At 35.9% G+C, this 26,019-nt stretch overlaps 2 protein-coding genes and 1 non-coding gene across 3 annotated transcripts in view; all 3 read left to right on the top strand.

Annotated features, from left to right (window-relative positions):
* The window catches only part of cavin2b (caveolae associated protein 2b), a 32,278-nt gene extending 14,884 nt beyond the window's left edge, over positions 1 to 17,394 (top strand). Inside the window, exon 2 of the mRNA XM_056459509.1 lies at positions 14,797 to 17,394. Coding sequence (XP_056315484.1) covers positions 14,797 to 15,669 — 873 coding nt within the window. The 3' untranslated portion in view covers positions 15,670 to 17,394. The remainder of the gene's footprint in view (positions 1 to 14,796) is intronic.
* A 1,997-nt stretch (positions 17,395 to 19,391) lies between these two features.
* Positions 19,392 to 19,473, top strand: trnas-cga (transfer RNA serine (anticodon CGA)). Its single transcript has one exon. It is a non-coding gene; the product is annotated as a tRNA-Ser (tRNA).
* A 313-nt stretch (positions 19,474 to 19,786) lies between these two features.
* On the top strand, positions 19,787 to 25,609 carry nabp1b (nucleic acid binding protein 1b). Its single transcript, XM_056458964.1, has 6 exons — positions 19,787 to 19,880; positions 20,433 to 20,571; positions 22,048 to 22,119; positions 22,197 to 22,284; positions 22,363 to 22,429; positions 25,057 to 25,609. Exons 1-6 carry the CDS (start codon positions 19,787 to 19,789, stop codon positions 25,245 to 25,247), a joined length of 651 nt encoding a protein of 216 aa, XP_056314939.1. The 3' UTR covers positions 25,248 to 25,609.
* The last annotated feature ends 410 nt before the right edge of the window (positions 25,610 to 26,019 follow it).

Raw genomic sequence — 26,019 nt, 5'->3', positions numbered from 1 at the left:
GAAGCGTATATTGCACCCTCTGGTGGATTTACGTGAGAAGACATTCACAAGAAAAAATCTGATTTTGAGAGAAATTGGCGGATTTGCAAAAACAAAAACTGCGAGCAGACGTACCTCTGTACTCAGAAATGTAGACCTGGGTATGTATCCGCAATGAGCTTGGGTTGTTGTAATGCTAATGGTTGAAACAATATACTTTTATTTATGTGATATCCAAATATGAACTTGTATGTCATTTGTAATTCGCAAATATGACCATAAATCAGATTTTAATGTGTACACACTAGTTGTTTACTATTCGACACTCTAATCAAACATTTGCCTTTTTCTCTTGCTTTCAGTGTGTAGCAAAGACCCTTTCGGCTATTTTTGAGGAGAACATGCTTGCTTTTTGTGTGAACACAGGCCAGCATACAGTACAGTACAGTATATGAGGTTAAACAGCTGCTTCCTGTCAGAAGTAATGGTAATGGGTGTCAGGAATGGGAATGCAAACATTAAGGTTTTCTGGTCTGGATGACTGAAGATCAAACATAAAAAAAACATAACATGATCTTAAAAATGCCCCCCACCCTTTATAACCTCCAAACACAGTAACTTACATCTCTCGCTCTCACTACTATCCACACCCACCCTTGAGCAAATATTTACGGCCAATCCTTCATAAGCAAGCTTTAAGGTTGACGCACATGTCAAGTGTGTTTAGAATATGAAGTGAATATAGGGAAAGCAACTGGAAAATGTCTCTGATAATGTTCTCACTGACAGCCATAGAGGGGAGTCTGGTACAGAGAGGTGCCTGAATGTGTAAATCAGCTGGGATTTTAAAGGCTGAAAGGGTTTTCAAGCATCCTAACTATAAAAGTGACATACAGATTTGTGTATATTAGTATGTGACCGGTTTAATTTTATTCAACTTTGTTTTTACCATTCTTCACAGAGGAGACCCATTAAAATGCCTTTCAGTGTGGCAATAGTTTGCATACCAAAATAGCATATTTAGAACAAGAAGCAATTGGTTGACATAGTAAATGACATGAATCATGACATGAATCTTATATTTTAATAATTAATCTTATATTTACTAATATGTTTCATGGACCACTAGGTTTTACATATCTATCAGCAAGTTTAACCATATATATATATATATATATATATATATATATATATATATATATATATATATATATATATATATATATATATATATATATATATATATATATATATATATATATATATATATATATAAAATATTTAGTATTATTGCTTATAAATTTATGTATACAGTAGTTTACATTTGAGGTGGATCAAATACTTTTGTCAAAATTGTCTCAAAACTATTGAACACCTATTCTTGTTTTGTCGATTCCCCATTTCAAATTTTGACTACTTAAGGCCACAATAAGTATGTTGTTTTATTTTACTGTTAATCTGTAATGCTTAATGAGGATTAAGCATTATTTCACTTATTGCTTTTACAAAAATAATTTGAAACCTTACAGTAGACACTAAATATGAATTCTACATACATTAACTGCTTTTTGTACATTTATTTTAATGCAAAAATCAAAATGTGGCATGTATTTATGACCCATCTACATCTTAAAACTTACATTTTAGTATCTTTATAGTTCAAATTGTTTTCAGTGATGCTTTTCACAAACAAGTTATGCAATTCACTTAATTTTTTTGTAAAAATTCAATAAAAAAAAAAAATACATTTTTAGGTTTGTGATACATAATATGAATGTGAAGTCATTTGTATTTGTTAAACTAATTTAAAATCACATTGAAGCCTGCAGGCCTATTAATCAAAATATTTGGTCGCAACTGCTGTAGTGATTCCAGTTGCGTTGTGTTAAGGTATTTATCTTCAGGAAATCACTGAAGGCAACGATATCATGTTATCATGATGATATAATGTGGCAATAAGATCGTAACTATACTGTGCATTTACACCCTGCCCATATTCATCAATGTAAACACAAAACAACAACATTAGCGTTATAATAGACACTGTAAAAAACCCATTCCCAGCCACTAGGATTTTCTGACAGGGTATTCGAGTGTCGAGTGACAAAATGTTGTGGGACTACTATCCAGGAGTTATTATTATGGATTATAGATTTAGCGGTTTTTATTTTAGCATTTTTTAAATACTTCAAAATACTAGTTTGTGCATCTCCTGACTTCCGGGTGCAGCTATGCTGTCATTGTAGATGGTGTATTCTGGGAAATTTTCTTACCCCTTGATTTTGAGTGTAGTCCTGAAAAATCCACTTTTCGAGGGGTATCTAGCCCTTCCCCTTAATTCTATGCCTTTAAGCTAAAGAGAATTGGGACACCCCTACTCCTTAACGTGAACGCGCAAAAAGAGGGGTAGGGATAAGAGGAGGGGCTAAGGGGTAGAATTGTGATTGGGCCTACCTCCACATTTTTAAACAGAATCAAAATTATTCACAATACAATAACATCATCATCCACCATGCAAACTAACTATCCTCAAACAACCATCTTTTGATAGCTTTTTTTGAACCTCCTTAAGTCTTTTAATTTCCTTGATCGATTTTGGTCATTTGTTCCACATGATTGGAGTTGTATATAAAAACATTTTTCCCCACTACACTTCTAAATTTAAATAAACAAATATTAAAATCCCAACCCCTAGTACTATATGAATGCTGTTGCCTCACCACTTGAAAATAGTTCACCAAACAACTAGGAACCACATTATTAAACATTTTACGTATCATTCCCAGTTTTATAAAACAAAACTTAGTTTTATTAACAGTTAACATACCTAATTCTTTAAAAAATATAACTTGTTGCAAATGTGCTCTAATATGTTTTTAAATTATTCATACTAAATTATTTTGCAGTTTTTCCGTCACACTCTGTGAGCAGCTAATGAGGTAACAATCAAAATGGGGTTGAACCAAAGCTCCTACCAATAATTTTAAAGAATGAAGATCCAACAGATCTGCTTGCCTTGCTAAGAAGCTACTTTTTCCACATCTTTGTAAAAACCTTTGTCATAACATCTCCTGATGATTTATTATCTATTAAACATCCTAAATAATTTACAACATTTTTTTGACTCAATTATCAAATTGTTAATGCTAACCACAAAAGAATCATCTTTAATTTCACTCTTGAAGCAAATAAAATTCTGCTTTACCTACAGTAGGTGTAAAGCAAGTGTTTTGTCCAAAAAAACAGTTGTAGAAATTTCTTAACTGTGAACTGTGATGAAACACTAAAATTGCGGCATCATCAGCTTAAAGACATAGTTCGGCTTTCTTCTAAAAAATAAATAAATAAATAAATAACAACAATAATAATTTTATATAATAATATAACAATAATATTATATAATAATAATAATAATAAATTACTAATAAGTAATAAATTACTTAAAAGAACAGCAATTTCAAGCTTTAATCATTTGTTTGGCAAAAAGATATATAGTCTTGAAAAGACCAGTATGTTATTTTGATCCTTTTTCCAACAATATAACACTAATACCATTTTAATTGATCTGTGAATAGCATCAACAACTACTAGACTATGAGAAACTTTAAAAGACTAAAAGCAATGCGTGCTTTTTTGTGTCTATTAGGGCCACATCTGGTCAAATAAACATCAAAAAAGCCAGTCTATTCTTCTCCTGTACAAAGAAAGCTGGTACAAAGCAAGCATTGTATGCAATCAATGACTCACAATACTTACTAAAACACTCTATAAAAATTAATTCCTTTATTAACCTTGAATTTTTTTAACACAAAACCTGCATCTACCCCTTGTGAGGTCTTGTGAAAATATTAGAAAACATATATCAACTCGGCTATCATGAGCTCCTTCATTGCCTAAGGCACGAGAGACCGGTTTTGTACGCAAATGAATCAAAGCTAGAATATTGCTTGGCATGCTGCTCAGCATGAGGTAATCATTCTCTACAGTGACAAAAACAGTCCAAAATTCAAAGGTTGTAGTCATTTCACTTCCAGATCTCATACCTAAAAAGGCAGATATGCATGGAATGAACCGTTCGCTTCCCCGCTGAGTAAACGACAGGAACTTGTGTCTCTGGAGGCCTGAAGAGGCATTCTTTAACCTGTTTGTATCTGCTCCATTGTATCTAATGCATAATTCTAAGGGCGTATGTTACATTCTGTTTTTGCCATCAGCGTGAGCGGTTCATCTAAAGTGATTTAAAATACATTGGTTCCGGGGGCAAGCCTCAACCTGGTTAACTTGGTCAAGTCAAGAGAAACAGTTCACTTAAAACACAATTACGCAAGTTGCTGTCACACACACTCACACACACATCAAAATGTCAACACTCCACTTGTATTTTTCTTGACTTTCCTGTGTACTTGGGATTTGTGAGTTACTGGCATTGCTATACTACAGTTAAAACTAAAGAGTGATTTAATGAGTGTTGATAGATAGTCTTCTTGCCACACAGGCTAGTCAAGTGGCTCAGCAACTTTTCCCTCAAGCTTTTCTAAAAAGACATTCGAGCTACGGATTGCCATCTAGCGTCTTGAGGAAGGCACTTGAAAGCATGCAAATGCAAATAAACGTAAGCTGAGAGCAAATGTCAGAGACATTCAAACAATGCACAAACTCAACAAACAGCACCGACTTCCTGGAGTTGAGTAAATTGTGCTATACATGGTAAAAAATGCAGGGCTACACACTATTCATTCATGTTGTCCCAACACAAATCAATTAAGTTAACGGAACTAATTTAAGTAGATTGAACATGAAGCAATTAAGTGATGCTCCGATCAGGATTTTTGCAGCCGATACTGAGTACCGATTCTGATGCTTTAAGCTTTATAATATTTAAGTGGAGATCTCTCCTTGCCTTAGAGAATTAATTAAGGATGCTGCATAATCCCCTAAACACGTCTCTTATAACCATTTAGGTGTGAACATGTCATTTCAGAAACAGCTTTACAGACAATAATAGATAGAACAGATTTAAAAAAATTGGTGAAAAAAAATTACGAGCAATGCAATTTGGAAACAACATGTCTCAATTTTTTTTAAAAGTTGCATATATTTGTTGCATAAAAAAAAAAAAAAGTAAAATGCAAACCTATAATTTTATTACTTCTTTGCTAAAAGGAAATAGGTCTATAAACTACTGGTTATTGCAATAAGTAAATTACGTGACGTTTTATTATTAAATATGTGTTAAAAAAAAAATAGCAAAATGTATCTAATATTTCCAGCCAGGTTTTAGTGAACTTGCAATATTATAAACACAGAACTTTTAGTTCTTATATGCAAAAAGGTCAAGATACATGCAAGGTCATAATTTTGCTCATCTCCAACTAACACGAACACTTGCAATCGGTTCATGAGATCGGCCAGATCAGCGAGTACCAATCCAGTCATTAAATGTGATTATCGGACGATCAATCGGAGCATCCCTACAATTAAGCCCCCCCTAAAATCTCCAGAATTGTTTTGTTTCTGCTCATTTTAAATAAGTAGTTTAAAGAGCCCATATTATGGGTTTTTGAAAATGCCCTTCCATGTAGTGTGTAACACAGCTCTAAGTGAAGTGAAATATCCAGCTAAGGCTTAAATCTGTAAGTGTACAGTGTTTAAAATTATTGATTCATCTATAAAAGAGTCGACTCATAGTGCTTCAAACGAGTCGTCTTGATAACGAGTCATTAAGTGTTTCGCGATGACGCAGCTACGAAACACAAGTAGTTGGGCGCGCAAACCCGGGAGATTTGAAACCTGCGGCCCCGCCCACTAACAGAAAAAAAAGTCTCTCACACACACAGATACACACACAGACACGGTCGAATGAAGTCACGCTGTGCAGATGGATATTATGGACAGTCTAATCAAAGATGAAACATCAGCAATATAGCCCAGCCTTGAGCAGTTCTGAGTGCTTCTGAAAACTATATGCTTTCAAAGAAGACTTCTTCAGTTTGTTAAAGGAAGGATCAGTATAGACTGTCAGAACATGGATCAGTGGATCATGGATCAGTTTCTACCCCCATTTCACAAGTGTAAGTACGTGCGATTAAAATTATTGCCTCGTTTACTCTAGCTTGCAAATTATGTATTTAGTTGTGTTTTGTTACTTGTAACTGCGTGTACTGTATCAGGTTAACTCTTTATATTCTCATATCGCGTGTAAAGCCACGTTGAAAACGCGACGCGTGCCGCTTTGATTACGGATCGTCAGCTGTTACACACATGCAACGGACAAGTTTCAAAATAGTTCAGCTCAATATTATTGTCTCCTCGTGTGTGTAACGCACGGGTATTCGCGGATATAACTGAGCGCCGCTCCTCTATGGACGCGCCGGCCCTGTGTGTGTGTGTGTCTGTGTCTCCTCGTGTGTGTAACGCACGGGTATTCGCGGATATAACTGAGCGCCGCTCCTCTATGGACGTGCCGGCCCTGTGTGTGTGTGTGTCTGTGTCTCCTCGTGTGTGTAACGCACGGGTATTCGCGGATATAACTGAGCGCCGCTCCTCTATGGACGCGCCGGCCCTGTGTGTGTGTGTGTCTGTGTCTCCTCGTGTGTGTAACGCACGGGTATTCGCGATATAACTGAGCGCCGCGCCGCGCCCTCGTCTATTCAGCCGCTCCTCTATGGACGCGCCGGCCCTCTGTGTGTGTGTGTGTGTGTGTGTCTCCTCGTGTGTGTAACGCACGGGTATTTGGCGGATATAACTGAGCGCCGCGCCCTCTCTATTCAGCCGGTCCTCTATGGACGCGCAGGCCCTGTGTGTGTGTGTGTGTGTGTGTGTGTGTGTGTGTGTGTGTGTGAAAAGAGCAAGAAGACTGTGACCTCCTCGCCAGTTCTTGGACTTTTGCTCAATAAAATAGTTAGTCGTCAGTATTGTCTAGTCCATCGTCTGTGTTTTACATTCACCCACTGGCAGCCAAAATCCACTTTAAAAGCGTGTGTGCACTGTGACTACTTTTATATTGTAGATTAGCAGCTGGGCATTTCACTCTGCCTCGTGCTGAAGCCTTGTCCGTGTCGACCAATCGCAGCAGGCTGTCATCGGTCCAATCAGCGCAGATTAGCTTCGCGCTGAGGAGGGGTTTGAGAACAAATGAAACGCTGAACGATTCATATGGGAGTCGCTGGGATAATTAGGTAAAAATAAATGCAGATTATAAGTCCATCAAAGTGTTTTTTGACCTTGCATGCATATTAGACTGTTGTTGGAGACCCTTACAACCTAAATATGACCCTAGTTCATGTATAATATGGGCTCTTTAAACAAACAGCTAAAATAATTATTTTGAGTGTAAAATATGCAGATTTAGCAAAAATAACGCTATAAAAATAAAATAATAATAATGTTTACTTTGTGACAGTATTTTAACCATGACCATTTCAGTCTCATTATTGTATTTATTTATAATGGGGGGCTCTTTATTGTTTTTTGTTCAATCCACTTAAATTTGCAAAAGATAATATGTTAACTTAATTCCTTTATGCTGTCCCATTTTTTAAGTGTAGCTTATCTAAATATTTTTATGACATTGTTCTGTTAAGGCATATTTTCATGAACTTAAATTACACAGAACACTTGTATTATTTACATACAGTGCAGCCATTTTATTCATTCATTTTCTTTTCGGCTTAGTCCCTTTATTAATCTGGGGTTGCCACAGCGGAATGAACTGCCAACTTATCCAGCACGTTTTACGCAGCGGATGCCCTTCCAGCCACAACTCATCACTGGGAAACACCCACTCATTCACACACATACACTACAGACAATTTAGCCTACCCAATTCACCTATACCGCATTCCCCACTGAGGGGAAACCGGAGCACCCGGAGGAAACCCACGCGAACACAGGGAAAACATGCAAACTCCACAAAGAAACGACAACTGACCCAGCCGAGGCTCGAACCAGTGACCTTCTTGCTGTGAGGTGAACATGCTACCCACTGCACCACCGCGTCGCCCTTGCAACCATTTTAATTGTACTAAAATCGTCTTTTTCTTCAGTGTAAATATTGTTTTATTAATCTAACTAAAAGCTCCCAGTTCATGTTTACTAAAAGTATTAGCAATAAAAGCCACAAGGAGAAGAACTTGTATTTATTTCTCTGTGCTATGGTTACAATTTCAACTCTGTGCTATAAATGAACTGCTTTCATTATTGTCTAAATCATAATCTGTTAGAGCTGAAAAGCATATTCGTCGTGCCAAACATCACAGACATTAACACTGTTACACAAGGCTGTGTATATAGCTGTTCTTTTTATAAAGCTGATTTTGTTCAGCTGATATTTTAAACATTCCTAAAATAAACAGCTAATTTCCTTTGCAGTTCATCTTTTCCAAATGATTTCCAAAACATTTGCCATTTTATCACCTAATTCTTGATGCTTAACTGAAACGCACACTACTCTAAACCTAGATACAGCTCACTAAAAACAACCCCAGCACAACAGTAACAAAAAGGGACTAAAACTATAACAAAGCCACTGGAGAGCAACAATGCAAAACCTACATGTGGCAATTTGTATTCATGATTCCTAAATGCAAATAAAAGATCGTTGGCAATGTTACGTCTCACTGTTTTCTACAGCAAATGTTTCCACTCCAAGTATCCAAGTTTAATAAATCACCATGGCAACTCTAATCAGAGACTGATGGAACATGGAAACTGCTGTGTTAAAGTTTGCAGGGAGTGGGCCAGATTCATTCCCAAACCGTGCCAGCAATATCATACCAATACCTTTGATCCATATCTGACTTCCAAAGTAAAGCTCTTTTGTGGGTGGACTGAATCCCAAAAGCGGTATTTCACCCCTGATTTAGTACATTGCGTATATATCCATGGGGATCAGCGTCAGTCATTATGTATCCTTTTTTGTTAGTTTTCTTCTGTTAGGTCAAAGCTTTGACAGGCCAAACTCGCATTCCCTTGCTCACCGAGTTACAACAGGAGCTTCAGAAAGGAACAACTTTCTATCATGTTATAAGAGCAGATATGAACATTAAAGCCCTTTAAGGCATCAAAGCGTGTTCAAACTCATTGTCTGAGTAGTATTCTGTCTATTACAATTCCATCATCGTTTCGACTTCTTTGAAGGCAACCTAGATGTATACTTCAAAGGATATGATATCTCAATTCTGTTTTTGTGATTTGGACGTTTGTGGACTAAAATGAGACCTAAATGAGTGTTTAAAACCGTGCCAACTTGAAATGCAGTTTCTATTGAGAAGTATGCAACCGTCGAGTATGTAAAGAAAAATAGTATACTTGCTGACTATTTAAAATAACACTTTAAAAAAAACTAAGGGTGTGTTCCCATTTGGCATATTTGGTTTAAGGAGACTCTGGTGCAATTGCTTGTGGTTTGTTTGGTCTGCACCAAAAAGCTAATAATACATTTAGTTCGGGGGCCATTTGCATAAACATAGCCAACATGTTAAGACTCTTACAAACTAGTTCGAGCTGTTGACGTTTAGCCAAGGAATAATCTGTCATGCTCTTGAATTTGAATTAGAAAACTCAGTGAATAAAATGAAGTAAACAAATATAAAAAGTTATGGCCAGACTTCATAAATAAATTGGTGACTATCAGAGTTGGGTACAACGCTTTCCACAGTAACTATTCTAATTACATTTTTGAAGAACGCAGTAATGTAACGAATTACATTTTAAATTTGTGCCATTTGATTACAGTTACTAAAGTCAATGTAATTGCGCTACAGATATAGTCTTTGGAAAAAAAATGCTTCTTTTAAAATCACATTTTCTGCTGCAATGTCAGTTATTGAGCTTTTAGATTGCTGTAGAATGAGAGCTGAAATGGCTGCTGTCGAAAGTGATTGCTTCTTCAAGTGGGAATACAGACATTACTTTGATTTCATTGAGGGTAAAAACAAAAATTTTGCTGTGAAATGCAGTCTACGTCCAGTCTCTAAAGAACTTTCTACTGCTTGTAACTCGACCAGCAACTTGTTCAAGCACTAAAATTGAAAGCATTCTACAACAAAACTCGTCACCAAGAAGGACACCGGAGCCCCAAAACACGAGGTACCTTCTGAATGTGAAGAAAAGCGTAGATGCTTATAGGGCTGTTCACATATCATGTCTTTTGCGTGCGCTCACATTTTCCAGGCGCCGCCAGTTTAAAAACGCGAGTCACATGTCAAGAACTGACCAATCAGCTTCATACTTTGGAATATACACATTTCGATATACTAATTACCTTAGACAAACACACAACACATAAACACTGCAGTGCTTTTTAATACTATGGCTGTAAGTGGTTACAGGTATCCAGTTGTCTTCTAAATATCTTCCTTTGAGTAAAAATAATAAATAACTAAAAATAAAAAAGACAAACAGAATTGGAAAAAGTTGAGCAAACTAAGTTTTTTGAATATGTCAAGCTGCTGTGATCAAGCCATTGTAATGTTTTTCAGTGAAAATTTAAAATCACTGAAAGACCTGCAGTTTTTTGTATTTTTATAGGTTTTATATTTTTATATGTCTCAAAATTAACTTCAAAGTAAAGTAATCAGATTAATCTGATTACTTTACTTTGAAGTAAATAGTAATGTAATCAAACTACAATTTGCCAGTAGTAATCAGTCATTTGTAATTCATTACTTTTTCGAAGTAACTTACCCAACACTGGTGACTATATTTTAAGACTAAGTTGTGTAAATGTTAGCATGTAACATTATCGATTGTTTTGGAACATTATAGTAACTTTGGTAGAAAATGTGTTGAGAACAGTATTATAATAAAAACGGAAGGTTCTAATAACGTTAAAATAAGGTTTTAGGAAACTAAAATTGTTAACTGATAGCAATTTAAGCAAATCTGGATTTCCTGGTGATCACACTTGTTTGACAGAAGCCTAAAAATACAACAAAAGGTTTTTTTTGTGACAGAACATTTAAAACTTGTGAAGAGCTTATAAAAAAGTAATCAGAACAACAGCAGAAATTCATCTGCCAACTTTAGCCCTTTATTCAGTTTTGTTCAGAGCATTTGGTATGTTCCTTACTGCATGTTTGGTCTTACAAATTACATTGTGAAAACTAAAAGTGAACCAGGACTAAAGCTATTATTTACTAATAAACCAATCTACAGATGTACACCCAAATTCGCTGGCATTTGCGCTCAAATGTACATTTGTATGTGCTTCCATTATGAAAAAAGAACAGTTAAAGTGATTAACTAGGAGGTAGCCTGCATGACCTGACCTCATCCATATCAGAATTTAGAGACTTATCGCTAAGAGAGAGGCTCTGAGGCTCTCCTGCGCATTTCTAACATGCCATGAAACATTCTGATGGAGGGGGGGGGGGGGGGCAAACAAACTTCTGTCCAGGTGTCCCTATAGCGGCACTCCACCCCAAATGCTTCCTGACCCTCATCCTACTCCCTCAAATCCCAGCACCACACTTCCCTGCTTTCTCTCTCTTTCCAACTACCTCTCTCTCTCTCTTTCTCTGCTCCATGGCGGTCCTCCAAAACTCAGTGGAAACTCTGATAGGAGCGGTGTAGGGCCATGCCTGGTTTTCCTTCCCTATCGTCTAACTATTCTTCAGTCTTTATGATTGTGGCCAGAAAGGAAAAGGAGGACGGTACACAATGTTTTTACACCAAATGTTAAATGTTCCTGTCGCCTTGTCGCCTAATTAATTATTAATATAAAAAATTTTTAAAAAAATATTTTATGCAATTATATATCCACACTACATACAGTTGAAGTCAAATATTTCCCAAATGATGTTTAACAAAGGAAGGAATTTTTCCTAGTATTTCCTATAATATTTTTTTCTTCTGAAGACAGTAATTTGTTTTATTTCGGCTAGAAAAAAAAACAAGTTAAATTTTTTTAAACCTATTTAAGGTCAATATAATTAGCCCCCTTTAGCTATGTTTCTTTATGTACTACAGAACAAACTATCGTTATACAATGAATTACTCTAATTAACCTAGTTAAGCCTTTAAATGGCACTTTAAGCTGAATAGTAAGTAGTACCTTGAAAAATATCCAGTATAATATTATGTACCTTCATCGTGGAAAACATAAAAGAAATCAGTTATTAAAAAAAAAAGTTATGAAAACTACTATGTTTAGAAATGTGTGGGGAAAAAAATCTTGTCTTTGTTAAACAGAAATTGGGGAAAAATATATATGGGGGGCTAACAATCCTGATTTCAACTGTATACACCCTGCATATAGTGCTTTATATAACATTAAGACATTTTAACACTGAATCTATTAAGACAAATTCTTGAAATATTGATTAAAAAAAGTTTATTTTGAAGCTTCTATTAAATGTAAAAAGCCCATCCAAATTCAATGAGACATTGGCCCTACAGGAGCAGCATTGGACACCGCTGTATTTTAATAAAGGTCCTTTATTTAGAAGAGATTTTGGAGTGATTATAATATTGATAGAACATGGGTTTTAAATGGATAGTTCCCACAAAAATAATTAATAATTGATTAATTAATAAATAATTTACTCATTCTTCACTTGTTTAAAGTGGAGTTTCTCTCTTCTTTTAAAAACATTGACTCCATTAATATTTTATAATAAAAATGATGAGGTAATTTTCACTTTTAGGTGAACTATCGCTTTAAAGTGCCCAAGAAATCAAAACTAATCATATGATTTTGTTGCTCACATTGCTAGTTTTGTGGTGAATAATTAATCTGTGCATGTCATTAAGAAAAAAAATTTGATTGCCCTTCTAATCTTTAAATGAGATCTGAAAATGCATGGCAAAAGTGGAGACCCAGGTAAACATATTCCCAGGTACACAGAAATATGTTTTTCCACCATTCATAGGTTTTGCACTGGTGTATACGTTACAATTTTTAATTTAAAGCAATTTAATAGATATAAAACTATTATTAAGGAACAAATTATTTCTTTGATAACTGGAAAGGAATATTTGAACCTATCAGTTTACAGTATATTAATCCCCTGTTTTTCTAGGCTTAATTGGTGATAATGGTCAGGAATGTTGGACCATTATTGCCTTTTTAGCATAAGTATAGGACAGTGTGAATTGTGGACTGTTTATCCGTCTGACTTTACAGTCCGTTTCTTTTGACTGCCCCCTGTCGTTTTAAAAAAATTAAAAATCACAACAGCGAACGCTGCAAGTATAAAAAAGCACCATTTCGCAAGGTGCGCACACAGTCAGCGAAGGTGTGCGATGCGGCACCAGATGAAAGTATAAATCCAGCTTAACGCTGCTCCAACCGTCAGTTTAAACAACAAACAGAAATGGTGAACAGGAGGTGTCTGTTAGGTTGTAATAACTCCCCCCAGACCCTTTTCCCGATCTTTCTGAATGAAATGCCTACTTTACTATATCTATTCGGCCAGATGTAAAGAAAAAAAAAGCCACCCCCCTCTGTTTGCTCATTTAAAATTCTATTTCTCTAGAAACTGCGTCACATTACGAAAAGAATAACGAGCGCAGGCATCACAAAGGGCGCAGTGGGTAGCACGTTTGAGTCACAGCAAGAAGGTCGCTGGTTTAAGTCTCGGCTGGAAAATGCCTCACTTGGCATTTCTGTGTGGAGCATGTTTGCCTTGTGTTGGCATGGGTTTCCTCCGGTTTCCCCCACAGTCCAAAGACATGCACTATATGTGAATTGGGTAGGCTAAATTGTCTGTAGTGTACAGCATGTGTGTTAATGAGTGTGTATGAGAGTTTCCAAGTGATGGGTTGGAGCTGGAAGGTCATCCAAAACATAAAACATATGCTGGATAAGTTGGAGGTTCATTCCACTGAGGCAATCAGATTAATAAAGGGACTAAGCTGAAAAGAAAAAAAAAAAAAGAATATATAACGATCGCAGCTTCCGGTTCACGAGGACTTTAAAAGAAGATTTAGAGTACTAGAGACAGTAATCTTGTTTTATATATTTATTTGAAGTACTTAGATTGCATAGGCATCATAATGATTGGGCATCACTCTGACCTTTGGGGGTCCACAGAGGAGCCCGAAATGTGATTTTTACTGAAGGGGCTATAGAAAAAGTCTGTACCTAGGGCTTAGAATTTCTAGCAGTGCCACTTTTTGGAATGCAAAGCTATGGACTTCATGGTAAAGCATTCACATACTCTTAAAGGGATAGTTCACCCAAAACTGAAAATTCTGTCATCATTTACTCATCCTATACTTGCTTAAAACCTGTTTGACGTTCTTCTGTCCTCTTCAGAAGAATTTGAAGAATGATGGAAACCTGTAACTATTGACTTCCATAAAATTACTTTTTCCTACTATGGAAGTCAATCTTACAGGTTTTCAGCTTTCCTCAATACATTTATTTTGTGTTCAACAGAAGAAAGAATCTCATAAAAGGTTTTCAAACCTTCCGCTTGCGGGAGTGAGTATATAAATAGTGAGTACATTTTCATTTTTGGGTGAACTATCCCTTTAAGGCGTTCTGAAATGCATTAGTAGAAGATGATGTTATGTAGAAACTATTGAACATATCTTCCACAAACACATGACTGCCTTTTGCATCACCAGCATTCCTTCATCTTAGTTGTCTAGACAACCAAATACAAATCTTGTAGGCAGCAACTGACTGAGGCATTAGAAGTGGGAAAAGCATTGCCTATTAAAATAATTTGCCTTGTGCAATTCAATAATTCAGAACACCAAACTTGGCAGAACTACATGTTTAGAGAATTCATATGTGGTATAAAAAAACAATGCTGAATGTAAACTGAATAATTAATTCGATTTTTTATTGTTTTTATAATTGCACAGGAGGAAAATGAAATCCCCTCAAGTGTGTTTGTGAAGGAACCAACAACGTTAACTGAAGTAGAGGAGGAGACCCCAGTCATCGATGCCAATCGTTCTCAAGAGGAAGGCCTCCAGACCATCGCCCTCTCCTCGGATGACGAGCAGGCACTAGAAGATGATGATGAGGATTTTTTGGCGGCTCTCAATCTCGAAAGTGAAACCAGAATCGAAAAGTCTCGAGCTGAGAAGATCAAGCGTTCCAGCCTGAAGAAAGTGGACAGCCTGAAGAAAGCGTTCTCCAGGCAGAACATCGAGAAGAAGATGAACAAGATCAGCACCAAGATTGTGTCCCCGGAGAAGCGTGAGAAAATAAAGAAGAGCCTGTCACCGAACCACCAGAAGAACCCAAGCGCCAAGAACTCCTCTTTCAGGGTTTCTTCTCTCACCTTCAACATCAAGAAGAACCGCAGTGGAGATGCTGAAGAAGAGGGCGAAGCTTCAGCTCAAGCAGAGAGTGCCGTTGCTTCCATCGAACTGGCACCGATTGAGAGCCCTACTGAAGACCTGTCCTTCAAAGAGGTTCACTCTCAACTTGCTCCAGGACAGGAGGAAGTAAAGGCAGCTGTGGAGGCAATGGAGAAAGAGGTGGTGTCCGGCATCCTGAACGGCACAACTGAGGTTGAGCTGTCAATCACAGAAGACGTAAGCGAGGAGTATGCTCTTTCTGCAACCCTGCCCCAGGACACCTCCAAGATTGAGGTCTGCCACAATGCTTTGCAAGGAGAAAACGAGGAGGAGGAGGAGGAGGAAAAGGAAAACGTGCAGATTGAAGGCAGCTCTCTAGCAGAAGCTGCAGGCCAAGCAGAGGGTGTTGCTGTAGGACAAGCATCCTAAAGTCCTGACCCTCAAATTCCAGCCCCAGGATACCCTCCAAAGCTGAGAAAACACTCTCTCCCTTATCAGTACCAGCCATCCCTGCCAAAAGCCCAGACATCTACACCATGTCCACATAGAATACAAACTTACAATACAATCTTCTAGAAGGCAAAATTCATGAACTATATGACATTTGCTTTAAAAATCCCATTGTTCCCTAAAGTCTTTTAGAAGAAGTGGATGTGAAAGGAGTCTTATGAGATCTTATTCAGTCTGTTATGAGCCTTATGCTTATAAGACCCACTTCAGTTTTCCCCCACCAGTGTCTACCTGTCAGCTGAGAAAGTTGGCAAGGGAAAACAAACAACTTACAGCCAAAATAAAAAAATCAAGTGCACTATCTATCCAATGGACGTGTTTTGAGCATAATCTGCTTTTCATCACACAAATCATTTCTTCAGGAACAGCCTGTGCACAGCTGAAACTGATATTGCTTTCATGCAACCTAGATAATTTCTAAAGTGGGTCCAGATAGTTTTTTTTTGAGATAGCACGATATATACTGCCATGTTCTACGTCTGTGCGTTTATCAGAAATGTGTGCTCCATTTGGTTTTGATCAAGTCACTCTATGTATACTGTGAACCCGTAAATATAGAGACCAAAAGATGTGAGAAAGCTAGTTGGGAAGTGTATTTCTGCTTTGTAGTGACTAATAAACATTTAGAATTACCTTGTATGTGTCCTGAGCCCCCACCATGCTCACACACGCTTTGCTTTGAATCTGAAATGCAGCTTTTACATGGGGGATCCTGGTCTTCCCTGAGCTCCGCATATGTCTCGGACTTTACTCAGAAAGCATTCCTGCGTTTGATATATGCCTCTTTTTCAGAGACCGTTTCTCAAGCTCCTGTCGGCATGGTGCTGGCTGAGAAACAGACACTGTGAGGCCAGTCAGGATTACAGGCATATTTCTGAAAATGATGAAGGAGACGATCAGCCCGGGTGGACGCAAATAAGCCAGAGAGGTGTGGAGATCTGAAAGATTAAGAAAAGTGAAAGTTGGTTTGGGTTTTTTAGCTGAAGTTTTAAAATGTGAGAATTGAAATAACATAATTTTAGAATAAATATGGATATATGTATCACTACAATGCAAACCCAGAATTAAAATGGTGCTGTTAGCAGATAAAGCCTAAATACATAAATAAATAAGGGACAGCACTGACAAATCAAGTGTGAATAAATACTATACGAGTAAAAAGAGTATCATTTTTCTACAAGTGTGGACCTTATTATAATATACATAAACATATATGTAGGTGGGAACCAATATTTGTGTTTGTTTTACGAATATAGTTGCTTTCCGCAAGTAATTAAAGCATTTTATTTAGTCACATGCTGAACAAAAAAATAAAAGTGTGTATCTTTGCTTTTGGGTGGACGTTTCTATCAGAGGGATGAGGTTTTAATTCTTTTGAGTCTTTAAATATATAGCATTTGAACTAATTTTCGGTGACGCTTGTAATCACTAATCTATGTTTGCATTTCCTTTAAGACTTCATAATATATGAGAGAGCTATATTTTGTCTTGGTTATATCATATTTTACAAATACATGCCAAAGAAAAGGCTGAGTTACAGCAGAGGCCTCATAACTTCTCTGCGACACCTGTTTACTAAGTTGTCATTGAAGCACGCTCTTTTCTGTTCTTAAAATGCAAATAAATAAAAAATGTTAAACTATGCATTTTCGTGTCAGTCTTGTTCTTTGGAATTGTTTGTATTCTCTTCAAGGCAGTTTGTCTAATTTTTCTTTAAGGGCAATTCCAGCGTTGTGACATTTACAGTAAAAATTTAAAACATAAATTCACAGAGAAAGCATAACGTTAACGTTATATTGAAATATATGTTTATATTTTCCAAAATAACTTAATACAGAGTGATGGAATCAGAAAAATATCAATCTGTAAACATTTTTAACATTTTAAATGAGGAAAATAAACATGTATTATGGATGTGACCAAAAAAGTTAGTGAGGTTACAGTCTATAACATACTTTCTAGAAATTCTGTTAATTAAACTGCACAAGCCAAAAGCAATAATGCGAATCAAAAGGATAAGATTTAGCTCTCTATAGAACAAAAATTACTGATTTCATTTTATTTTACATGTTTGCATTTATGAGGAAAAAGCTTCATTATGGATGAGACAGCTCTCTGTTATGGATGTGAAATTGGCACTTGTTTGACTTTGGTAAATTAAATGTAATGTTTGAAAACATTGAAAGAGCCATTTTGAGCATTTTTAAGTACTTTAAAATACTTGCTTACACAAAAACGTAGAAATGGTTCCACTATTTTAGTGAAGACTGAATTTTTTTTTTTTTTTTTTTTTATGGCAAGGTTGACATTTGCATGGAATTGCACATAATCCATCTTCATCAGACAGAAGTAACTGTAACTTGACAGAAAGTGTCAAACCTAGAAGTTAGATTTTGATTTTAAGGTCAATAAATTTTGAGTTACAAATTTAAATGTTGTTAGAAGTAGAATAGACTGAACATGACTGGAGTTAAGTAAAGTTAAGCATTTCGCCAATGCTTAGTAGTAACTGATTGTAAATGAAACTCCAAAACTCTTGTATTTATATTTAAAAAAAGAATAAATAGTTAGATAAAAATGCTCTTTAATTTATAAAAATTTACAGCCTTTTTCATGTTTCTAAATGTTATATAAGATTCCAAACACCTTTTGTAAGACAACCCCCTTCAACCTAACAATTTAACAACGTATTGGAATGTTCACAGTTCTATGTTGTCAATTGATGGTCACGCAGACATCCAGGCAAACAATACCCTGAAAACAGATTTATGTACTAAATTATTTAATTAATTATTATAGTTTCACAAATACATTGTCCTCTAATCGGTTTGGGCAACCCCTGCTTATGTAATGTGTATACGTTTAACCACGATAGTCAGAAATTGAAGGCCTATGAGTCGGCCTCTTCATTTTAATAACCTTGAATCCTTTCAAATATGTTATAATCTTAAAGTGAACCAAACGTAAAACATAAACTGCAATGTATTACCTAAACGAATAACAACTACGTGACTGATGTAACGTTAATTTGGAACCACTGAAGGATAACCGTCAACAGTTTGTAAGTAATCTACCCAGCACTGTATAAACCATGACCAACCTGAAATGTCGTGGTAATGAGGAATTCTCAACTTTATATATTCATTGGCATCTGCAATATCTGTCTCAATTTGTTCTTATCAACAGTTTTTTGCAAGGAACTGTCTTGTATAAACTCTTGAACCGCGTTTCAAAATGAAGAGTAGGCCTGACGTTAGATTTAAAACTTTGCATAGTTCTTTAGGCTCTAGCGCCATCTGGTGTCGTGCTGAATAAATTAAAACAGCTTAATAAAATATAACTAGCAAAATACCTAAATCCATATTGAAAACTCAAAAACTAATAAACTCTCAGAATATGTTGTTTGGTTATAACGTTAGTATCAAACATCGCGCTTCTACTTTGTAATTTTTTTAATCTGTGTCTGTTTTAAAAGAAGCCATATTATGAGGCTTCCTAAATGCGAATAAACACACCCAGCTTTGACATTTTTAACATAAATTATTTCAAACGTACCAGCAAAATGGCTCTATCGCCTACCAAAATTACATCTCGTGGATGTAAAAGTAGATAGAACGTTTTTTAAGCGATGAAACTAACCAGTCACGGTGGCCGAGAGGTTAAGGCGTTGGACTCGAAATCCAATGGGGTTTCCCCGCACAGGTTCGAATCCTGTTCGTGACGACGTTCAATTTTGATTAGCCAACAACCACACTTAGAATACGTCTGAAATCACGCATTTGTGAATAAACTGTCACGGAGAAACTGGGCCATTATTTATACAGCATTTCAGACAACAACAGAGGTGTGACTCGGATAAAATGCAAGGCAGGAACGTCACTGCGTGTAGCCATTTTGGATGAATTAAGCAAAGGCAGTGCTATAATCAATTATTTAGATGCGAGGCCAATCAATCAGTCAATAAGTGGCAGTAGTTTGCGTCTGATCGAACTTGAGTACGATTTTCCTAGTTTTTTTTTTATTTTCTAGCTTTACAATGGCAAATTCACCAAACGACAATGCGTTCTTGATTAAAGACCTTAAAGCTGGATTAAAAAATATTAATTTGGTTTTCATCGTCCTGGAAACTGGTAAGTTTGTTGGGAAACGTTTGCTGTTTCTCTACTAGCCCATGCCATGGCCCACTTTTAATAAAAGACCGTGTGCTCACAAGCAGTTTATAATCAGCATTTAAGTCGACAATAAGATAAGAACTTTATGTATTATACGAACCTTATTTCCGTGCTGATTAATGAAATAAACAGAATCAATTAGCCTAGTAACTGAATCATCACTGAATCACCAGTGAATGAATCATTAGAGTTGCATTTGTTCTAGGAATCGGTTGAACTGATTCACAGCCGGTTCAGAACTAATCGTTCAAGAACTTTTTAATCAAAGTCCCTTCACTTTTATTTTTATGCATGCATTACTTTCCATGGTATTACGTATTTGGTATAATGAACTCGTGTTTTACAAACAGATTACTGTACATCATGATTTTATCTGAATATTTTACTGAACCGGTTCTCTAAAACGAACTGCTGAATTGACGAACGAATTGCTGCACCCAATTGCGTATTATATTTTACGTGTGTGTGTTTGTGAGTGTATTTCTGTTCCAATGTAACAAAATGTGTCAGGTCGCGTGTCTAAAACAAAGGACGGACACGAAGTGCGTTCCTGTAAGGTAGCTGACAGGACCGGAAGTATCACCATATCAGTGTGGGACGAGGTGGGCAGCCTGATTCAAACCGGAGACATCATTCGACTCACTCGAGGGTAAGTAGACTACAGTTCATTACTGATGATGAGGATGATAATAACAATATTAACACTACCAGAACTTATGGTCAAATCCTCGTGTCTTTCTTTCTTTCTTTCTTTCTTTCTTTCTTTCTTTCTTTCTTTCTTTCTTTTTCTTTCTTTCTTTCTTTCTTTCTTTCTTTCTTTCTTTCTTTCTTTCAAATTAGCAATATTGAAAACACATCCTTGTAAATTTCTAGTTGTCTTTTTTATATTTGGTCTTTTAAATAATTAGTGGAAATTGTGCAATTTAAAGTTGCTTTTTTATTAGCATATTATAAACAAACTTATATTATAAATATTTTTTCAAAATGAAGTGTGGTGTAAGAGTGTGGAAAATGGGTTTTTAATTGGTCGTTTTTGAGAGTATATCATTTGCGTGAATTATTATTTTAGTTTTTTTTTTGTAAACTTGTTTAAAACGTGATGTGTTTTGAGAAATTGTTTATAATAAAAATTATTTTAAAAGTCAAAGTATTTCTCTTTCTTTCATTCTTTTAATTAATTTTTTCTTACTTTAAATATGTTAATGCAAACAGCATAAATAGTTAGAACTGTATTTTAATTCACCTTAAAATCTGTCTATAACTATTTAGTAGACTTTTAGACAAGGGACCTCAAGGATTAAGTATTATTATTTATTATTGTTAATAATAATATTTACTACTACTGTTTGCTTGTACGATTAATATTGTCCAGTGGATGGCGCCATTTCCTCAGGTTTGACCATAGACTGTAAATAATGTGCCTTATGTAAATTAAAACAAGACCCGTAGCCAGTAGTTCGGGTGGTTCGAAAGCTGTATGAGATCCAAAACATTTACGTTCATATAATTAATAATCACCAGTTTATAAATGGTCTATCTCTAAAAGTGAGGGGGACGTATTTATTTTAAAACAAGTTTTACCACATTCCTATTTTTTTAAATGGATGATAATTCATTTGTATTTAAAAATAAGTATATTTTCATATTTCATTCATTTTTTAAAATGCTAATCTCATAACAATATTGAAATTATTTAAACTGGATTAAATTAAATACAAATTTGTGAATAAATACTTCGTAGTAAAATCGTATGGTGAGCAAAAGAGAGGTTATGATCACCATTCGACAAGCTGATGCAGCAAAGATTAGTTCTCCTAAAATGTCAATCAAATACACAATTGAATAGAAATTAGGTGAATTACTGCAATAGAGATCCACCTTTCAGAATCGTAAACAAAAAAGAGCCACCCCTTTCAACTGCCTGGCTACGGGCCTGAAAACGGTAGCAGTATTATTATTAATAATAATAATAGGATAAAAATCTACATAATACATTTAAATGCATGATTTTTAGCATTATTATAAGGATCACATTTGGTAAAAGTAAATACAACACATTTATTTGTTTCATTCTATCTTTTTAAAGAAAGTAATACTGTGTATATATATATTTTTTTTTCTTCAGATATGCATCTCTCTTCAAAGGCTGTCTTACGCTGTATATTGGGAGGACAGGAGACCTCCAGAAGATCGGAGAGTAGGTCATCTCAGCTGACTTATTTTAATGCAGGGGGAAATGACTGCAGTAACCATTCCTTCTTGTGTCTATCAAAGGTTCTGCATGATTTTCTCTGAGATTCCAAATTTCAGTGAGCCCAACCCAGAGGTGCTGGCAAAAATAAACCAAATAAACAACACCCACGTGAGTGCAAAAATTCCGCTCAAAGTGCACCAACAGTGAGATGAACACAGAATGGGTGTCTCTTTTATCTCCTAACAGGGTAAAACAGAGGCTCACGGCAGCAATCCTTCTCTAGTGAATCCCGGGCCACCTGCTGGACCTACAGGTTTACATTTTTTAAACTTATTGTTTGACAATGGCCATTTTTATTCCAAATTGTGTGTTGTGGATTTACATGTTGCTATCACTGATTAAGTGAATAGCTTGAAATAATTTAAAATAAGACAAAAGATTTTAAATACTTCAAGTGTAAATATTCATTTCTCTACTGAGTAATATTAACCAATTACATGTTCTTAATATGGTTAGGGCTAGTTCAATGTAATTATGCATAATTTTTTTTGTCAAATAAGTTTATTTGGCTATTGAATAGACTGGCAATAATCACAAATTCCAGGATAAATTATCTGATATGCATAAACTTGCAAAAACAAACAAGGAAAAAAACCCACCCCAGCCTGTAAGTACACAAAACAGTGACAATCAAAACAACTTTTTAGTTACAATACATTGCTTTGCTGAAAATAATTCCCCATGAAGTAACAGAAGAAAAGGCCGCAAATCTTGTGAAATTGTCCAATGTTGCCTTTTAAAAGATATCTGGTTCGTTCCAAGCAGTGGTGTAGTCCTAAAAAAAGTGGTGTACTATTACCCACCCAACCCAAATTTTAAAGAGCACATAGGTTACCCCTTTTTTCATATTTAATACAAGTCATTTGTGTCCCCTGAATGTGTCTGTAAAGTTACAGCTCAAAACACCCATCAGATTATTTATTATAGCTGTTTGAAGTGTCTATATTATAGCAGGAAAAAAGGTTTTGCTGTTTTTTTTTTTGTACTGGCCCTTTAAGGCTAGTCCTCCCCGCCCACCGTTCCCACGTGCCTGTCAGCAATCCCCCTCGGCTGCCTCAGGAAGCAGATCTCACATAACGTGTGTGAGAAATACTACAGTAAGAACTTTAACAATCAGTATTTGATGCATTTTTTTGTGGATTTGCAACAATGAGTCACACACAATGTCATTACAAAGTTCACGCACACACACAGCTAGGACACAAACACATAGCGCACACACACATAGCTCAGGCACGCAGACACACACATACACACACACACTTAGCTCAGACACGCAGGTCCACCGTTTTTATGTTGTTAAATTTGAAAAAAAAGGACTGGGTGTGTTTATATCACCCCAATATGACAGTTTATACACTATACTTACACACATTTCTGTCCAAACAGCTTGAAAAGTAGATTTTTCACCATAGGTGCCCTTTAAAAGTAGTCAAAAAAACATAGAAAGTCAATTTTTCTTTGATTCATTACCAATATATATTTATTTAACATAAGTTACCTGTAACTATTGACTTCCACAGAAGGAAAAACAAATACTATGGAAGTCAATGGTTACAGGTTTTCCAGCTTTCTTTAAAATATCTTCTTTGTGTTCAACAGAAGAAAAAAAAAAGATTTGGAACAAGTCAAGGTTGAGTAAATGAAGACAGTTTTCTTTTTTGGGTTGAACTATCCATTTAAAAAGGAAAAAGATTAAAACAAATTTGTTCATTTTAAAGCAAGATGCTAATAGTCTAATTCTATTCAGTGATTTATGCTTAGCTAATAGTGTTTCTATAGCAAGGAACTGCAAATATGCAGATATTATAACAATCTATTGCTAAACACACACCTTCTGCTCTCGCTCTAGTTGAAAACTATGAGTTGAAAACAAAGTGGCACAGAAGTGGGGGGGGGGGGGGGGGGGGGGGGGGGGGGCTCTAAAGCGACACCCATGCTGTTTTATAATTTTTCCAGTTGACATATTTTTTTCAGCTGACTTGTCGTCGTCTTTGAAAAACTCCCACTAAATTTTCTCACAGCTGCTGTGGTCCTCAGGCGAATGGCACAAGTGAAACAAAAATGCACCAATTGCAACAAATTAAGATGCAAATTAAACAAACATTTGGTATATAGTTACAGTCGTAATACCCATACAGCTTGTGGAAGAAAGGCATACGGAGTATACATGCGTATAGCCCCGACTACACTGGAAACTTAACTTATCCAGCATATGTTTTACGCAGCGGATGCCCTTCCAGTCGCAACTTAACTCTGGGAAACACCCATACACTCTAGAATTCACACACATACACTACGGCCAATTTAGCTTATTTAATTCACCTAGTGCGCATGTCTTTGGACTGTAGGGGAAACCGGAGTACCGGGAGGAAACCCACGCCAACATGGGGAAAACATGCAAACTCCACACACAAATGCCAACTGATCCAGCCGGGGCTCAAACCAGCGACCTTCTTGCTGCGAGGCGATCGTGCTAACCACTGTGCTACCGTGACACCCAAAACTGCTTTTATTCTAGCCAAAATAAAACCAATAATACTTTTTCCAGAAGAAAAACTACTATGGGGAATACTACGAAAATTTCCTTGCTCTGGTAAACATTATTTGGGAAATATAAAAAAAAGAAAGAAAAAAAAAAATCACATGACGGCTAATAATTTTGACTTCAACTATAAGTACAATACATAAGCACAATTCATATTTTATAGAAAGTTTAGATTTCTTGCATTTACTTCTGGAAAGATTATGACATGCACCAGCAAAAACTATATATAAAACAAAACAAACCTCTCTCTCAGAAGGCTCTCTCTCTGTCTAAATAGGTGTTTCTTGTCCAAACTTCATTGTAATATGGACCCTCCTCTCTTTCTCTCGCAGTGAATGGCCAGGCTGTGTATTCCTTTTCTGCTGGCTCTAGAGAGGGCTCTTTTGGTTCAGGTGGCCGTCATCTGAACCGCAGCCATTGGAACAGCGGCAGTGCTTCTTCGGGTTCAGGAGGAGGATATGGCCCAAAACCTCCCATCTCCATCACCAATGGACGGGACCCTCGCAGAGTGCTGAAGAGATGAAGACAGGCTATATTGTACTTATTTTTCAATTTTTCAATTTTTTTTATTCACAGCTGAACTTTCGTTTGTTGGTTGAGTGTGTTAATAATTTCTTGATTTCTGGACTGATGAAATTTTGCTGAATAAAGACATGGACAAATAAAATAACTCAAAATCATTATCATGCCATTTTTGGTCTTTTAAGGGTTAGACAATTGGATTATGTAAATGTTGGTTGTACGTTTCTGTTTTGCTCTTGTTTTGAGGTAAGAGAGTTTGCTCACGGTGCATAAAATAGATATGTGCACTTACTCAGTTAGTCTGAAATACAAAACCCCAATATGGCAAAGAGGGCTTTTAAATATGGTGTGCTAAAAATGTTATACCCCAACGTCTGGTGATCTTTTAGATAGAATGATGCTAAAGTGAGAGTACGTAGGTGCATATGCAGATTTGTTTTAAAACAAAAAATATATAAATCCAATTATCGCATTGCATTAATGTTTGATATAACTGAAACTCTAAAATATAGCATAAAATGCATATATATATATATATATATATATATATATATATATATATATATGTGTGTATGTATTTATTTGTATATGAAGAATGAGATTAAATATTTGAAGGGAATGTGAAAGAGCAGTGACATTGTATGCATGATGTTCTAGTATCCTATTTATGATGCATAAGTGATTTTGCTTTTGCTCTGTCTTTACTGTTTTAACAATTGTTATTTTTTATTCCATTTACTAAGGTTGCTGGAAATACGTCGATAATAAAGATA

This window comes from Danio aesculapii, chromosome 6, assembly GCF_903798145.1.
Source record: "Danio aesculapii chromosome 6, fDanAes4.1, whole genome shotgun sequence".
In the NCBI taxonomy this organism is placed as follows: Eukaryota; Metazoa; Chordata; class Actinopteri; order Cypriniformes; family Danionidae; genus Danio; species Danio aesculapii.
This window is presented reverse-complemented; position numbering and strand designations above follow the sequence as displayed.

Bases quoted from the DNA above. Each gene is read 5' to 3' on its own strand.
- nabp1b (XM_056458964.1), top strand. From the start codon at position 19,787: ATGGCAAATTCACCAAACGACAATGCGTTCTTGATTAAAGACCTTAAA. The intron at 19,881-20,432 runs GTAAGTTTGTTG...AAAATGTGTCAG, and splicing joins TTTCATCGTCCTGGAAACTG to GTCGCGTGTCTAAAACAAAG. The intron at 22,120-22,196 runs GTAGGTCATCTC...TGTCTATCAAAG, and splicing joins GACCTCCAGAAGATCGGAGA to GTTCTGCATGATTTTCTCTG.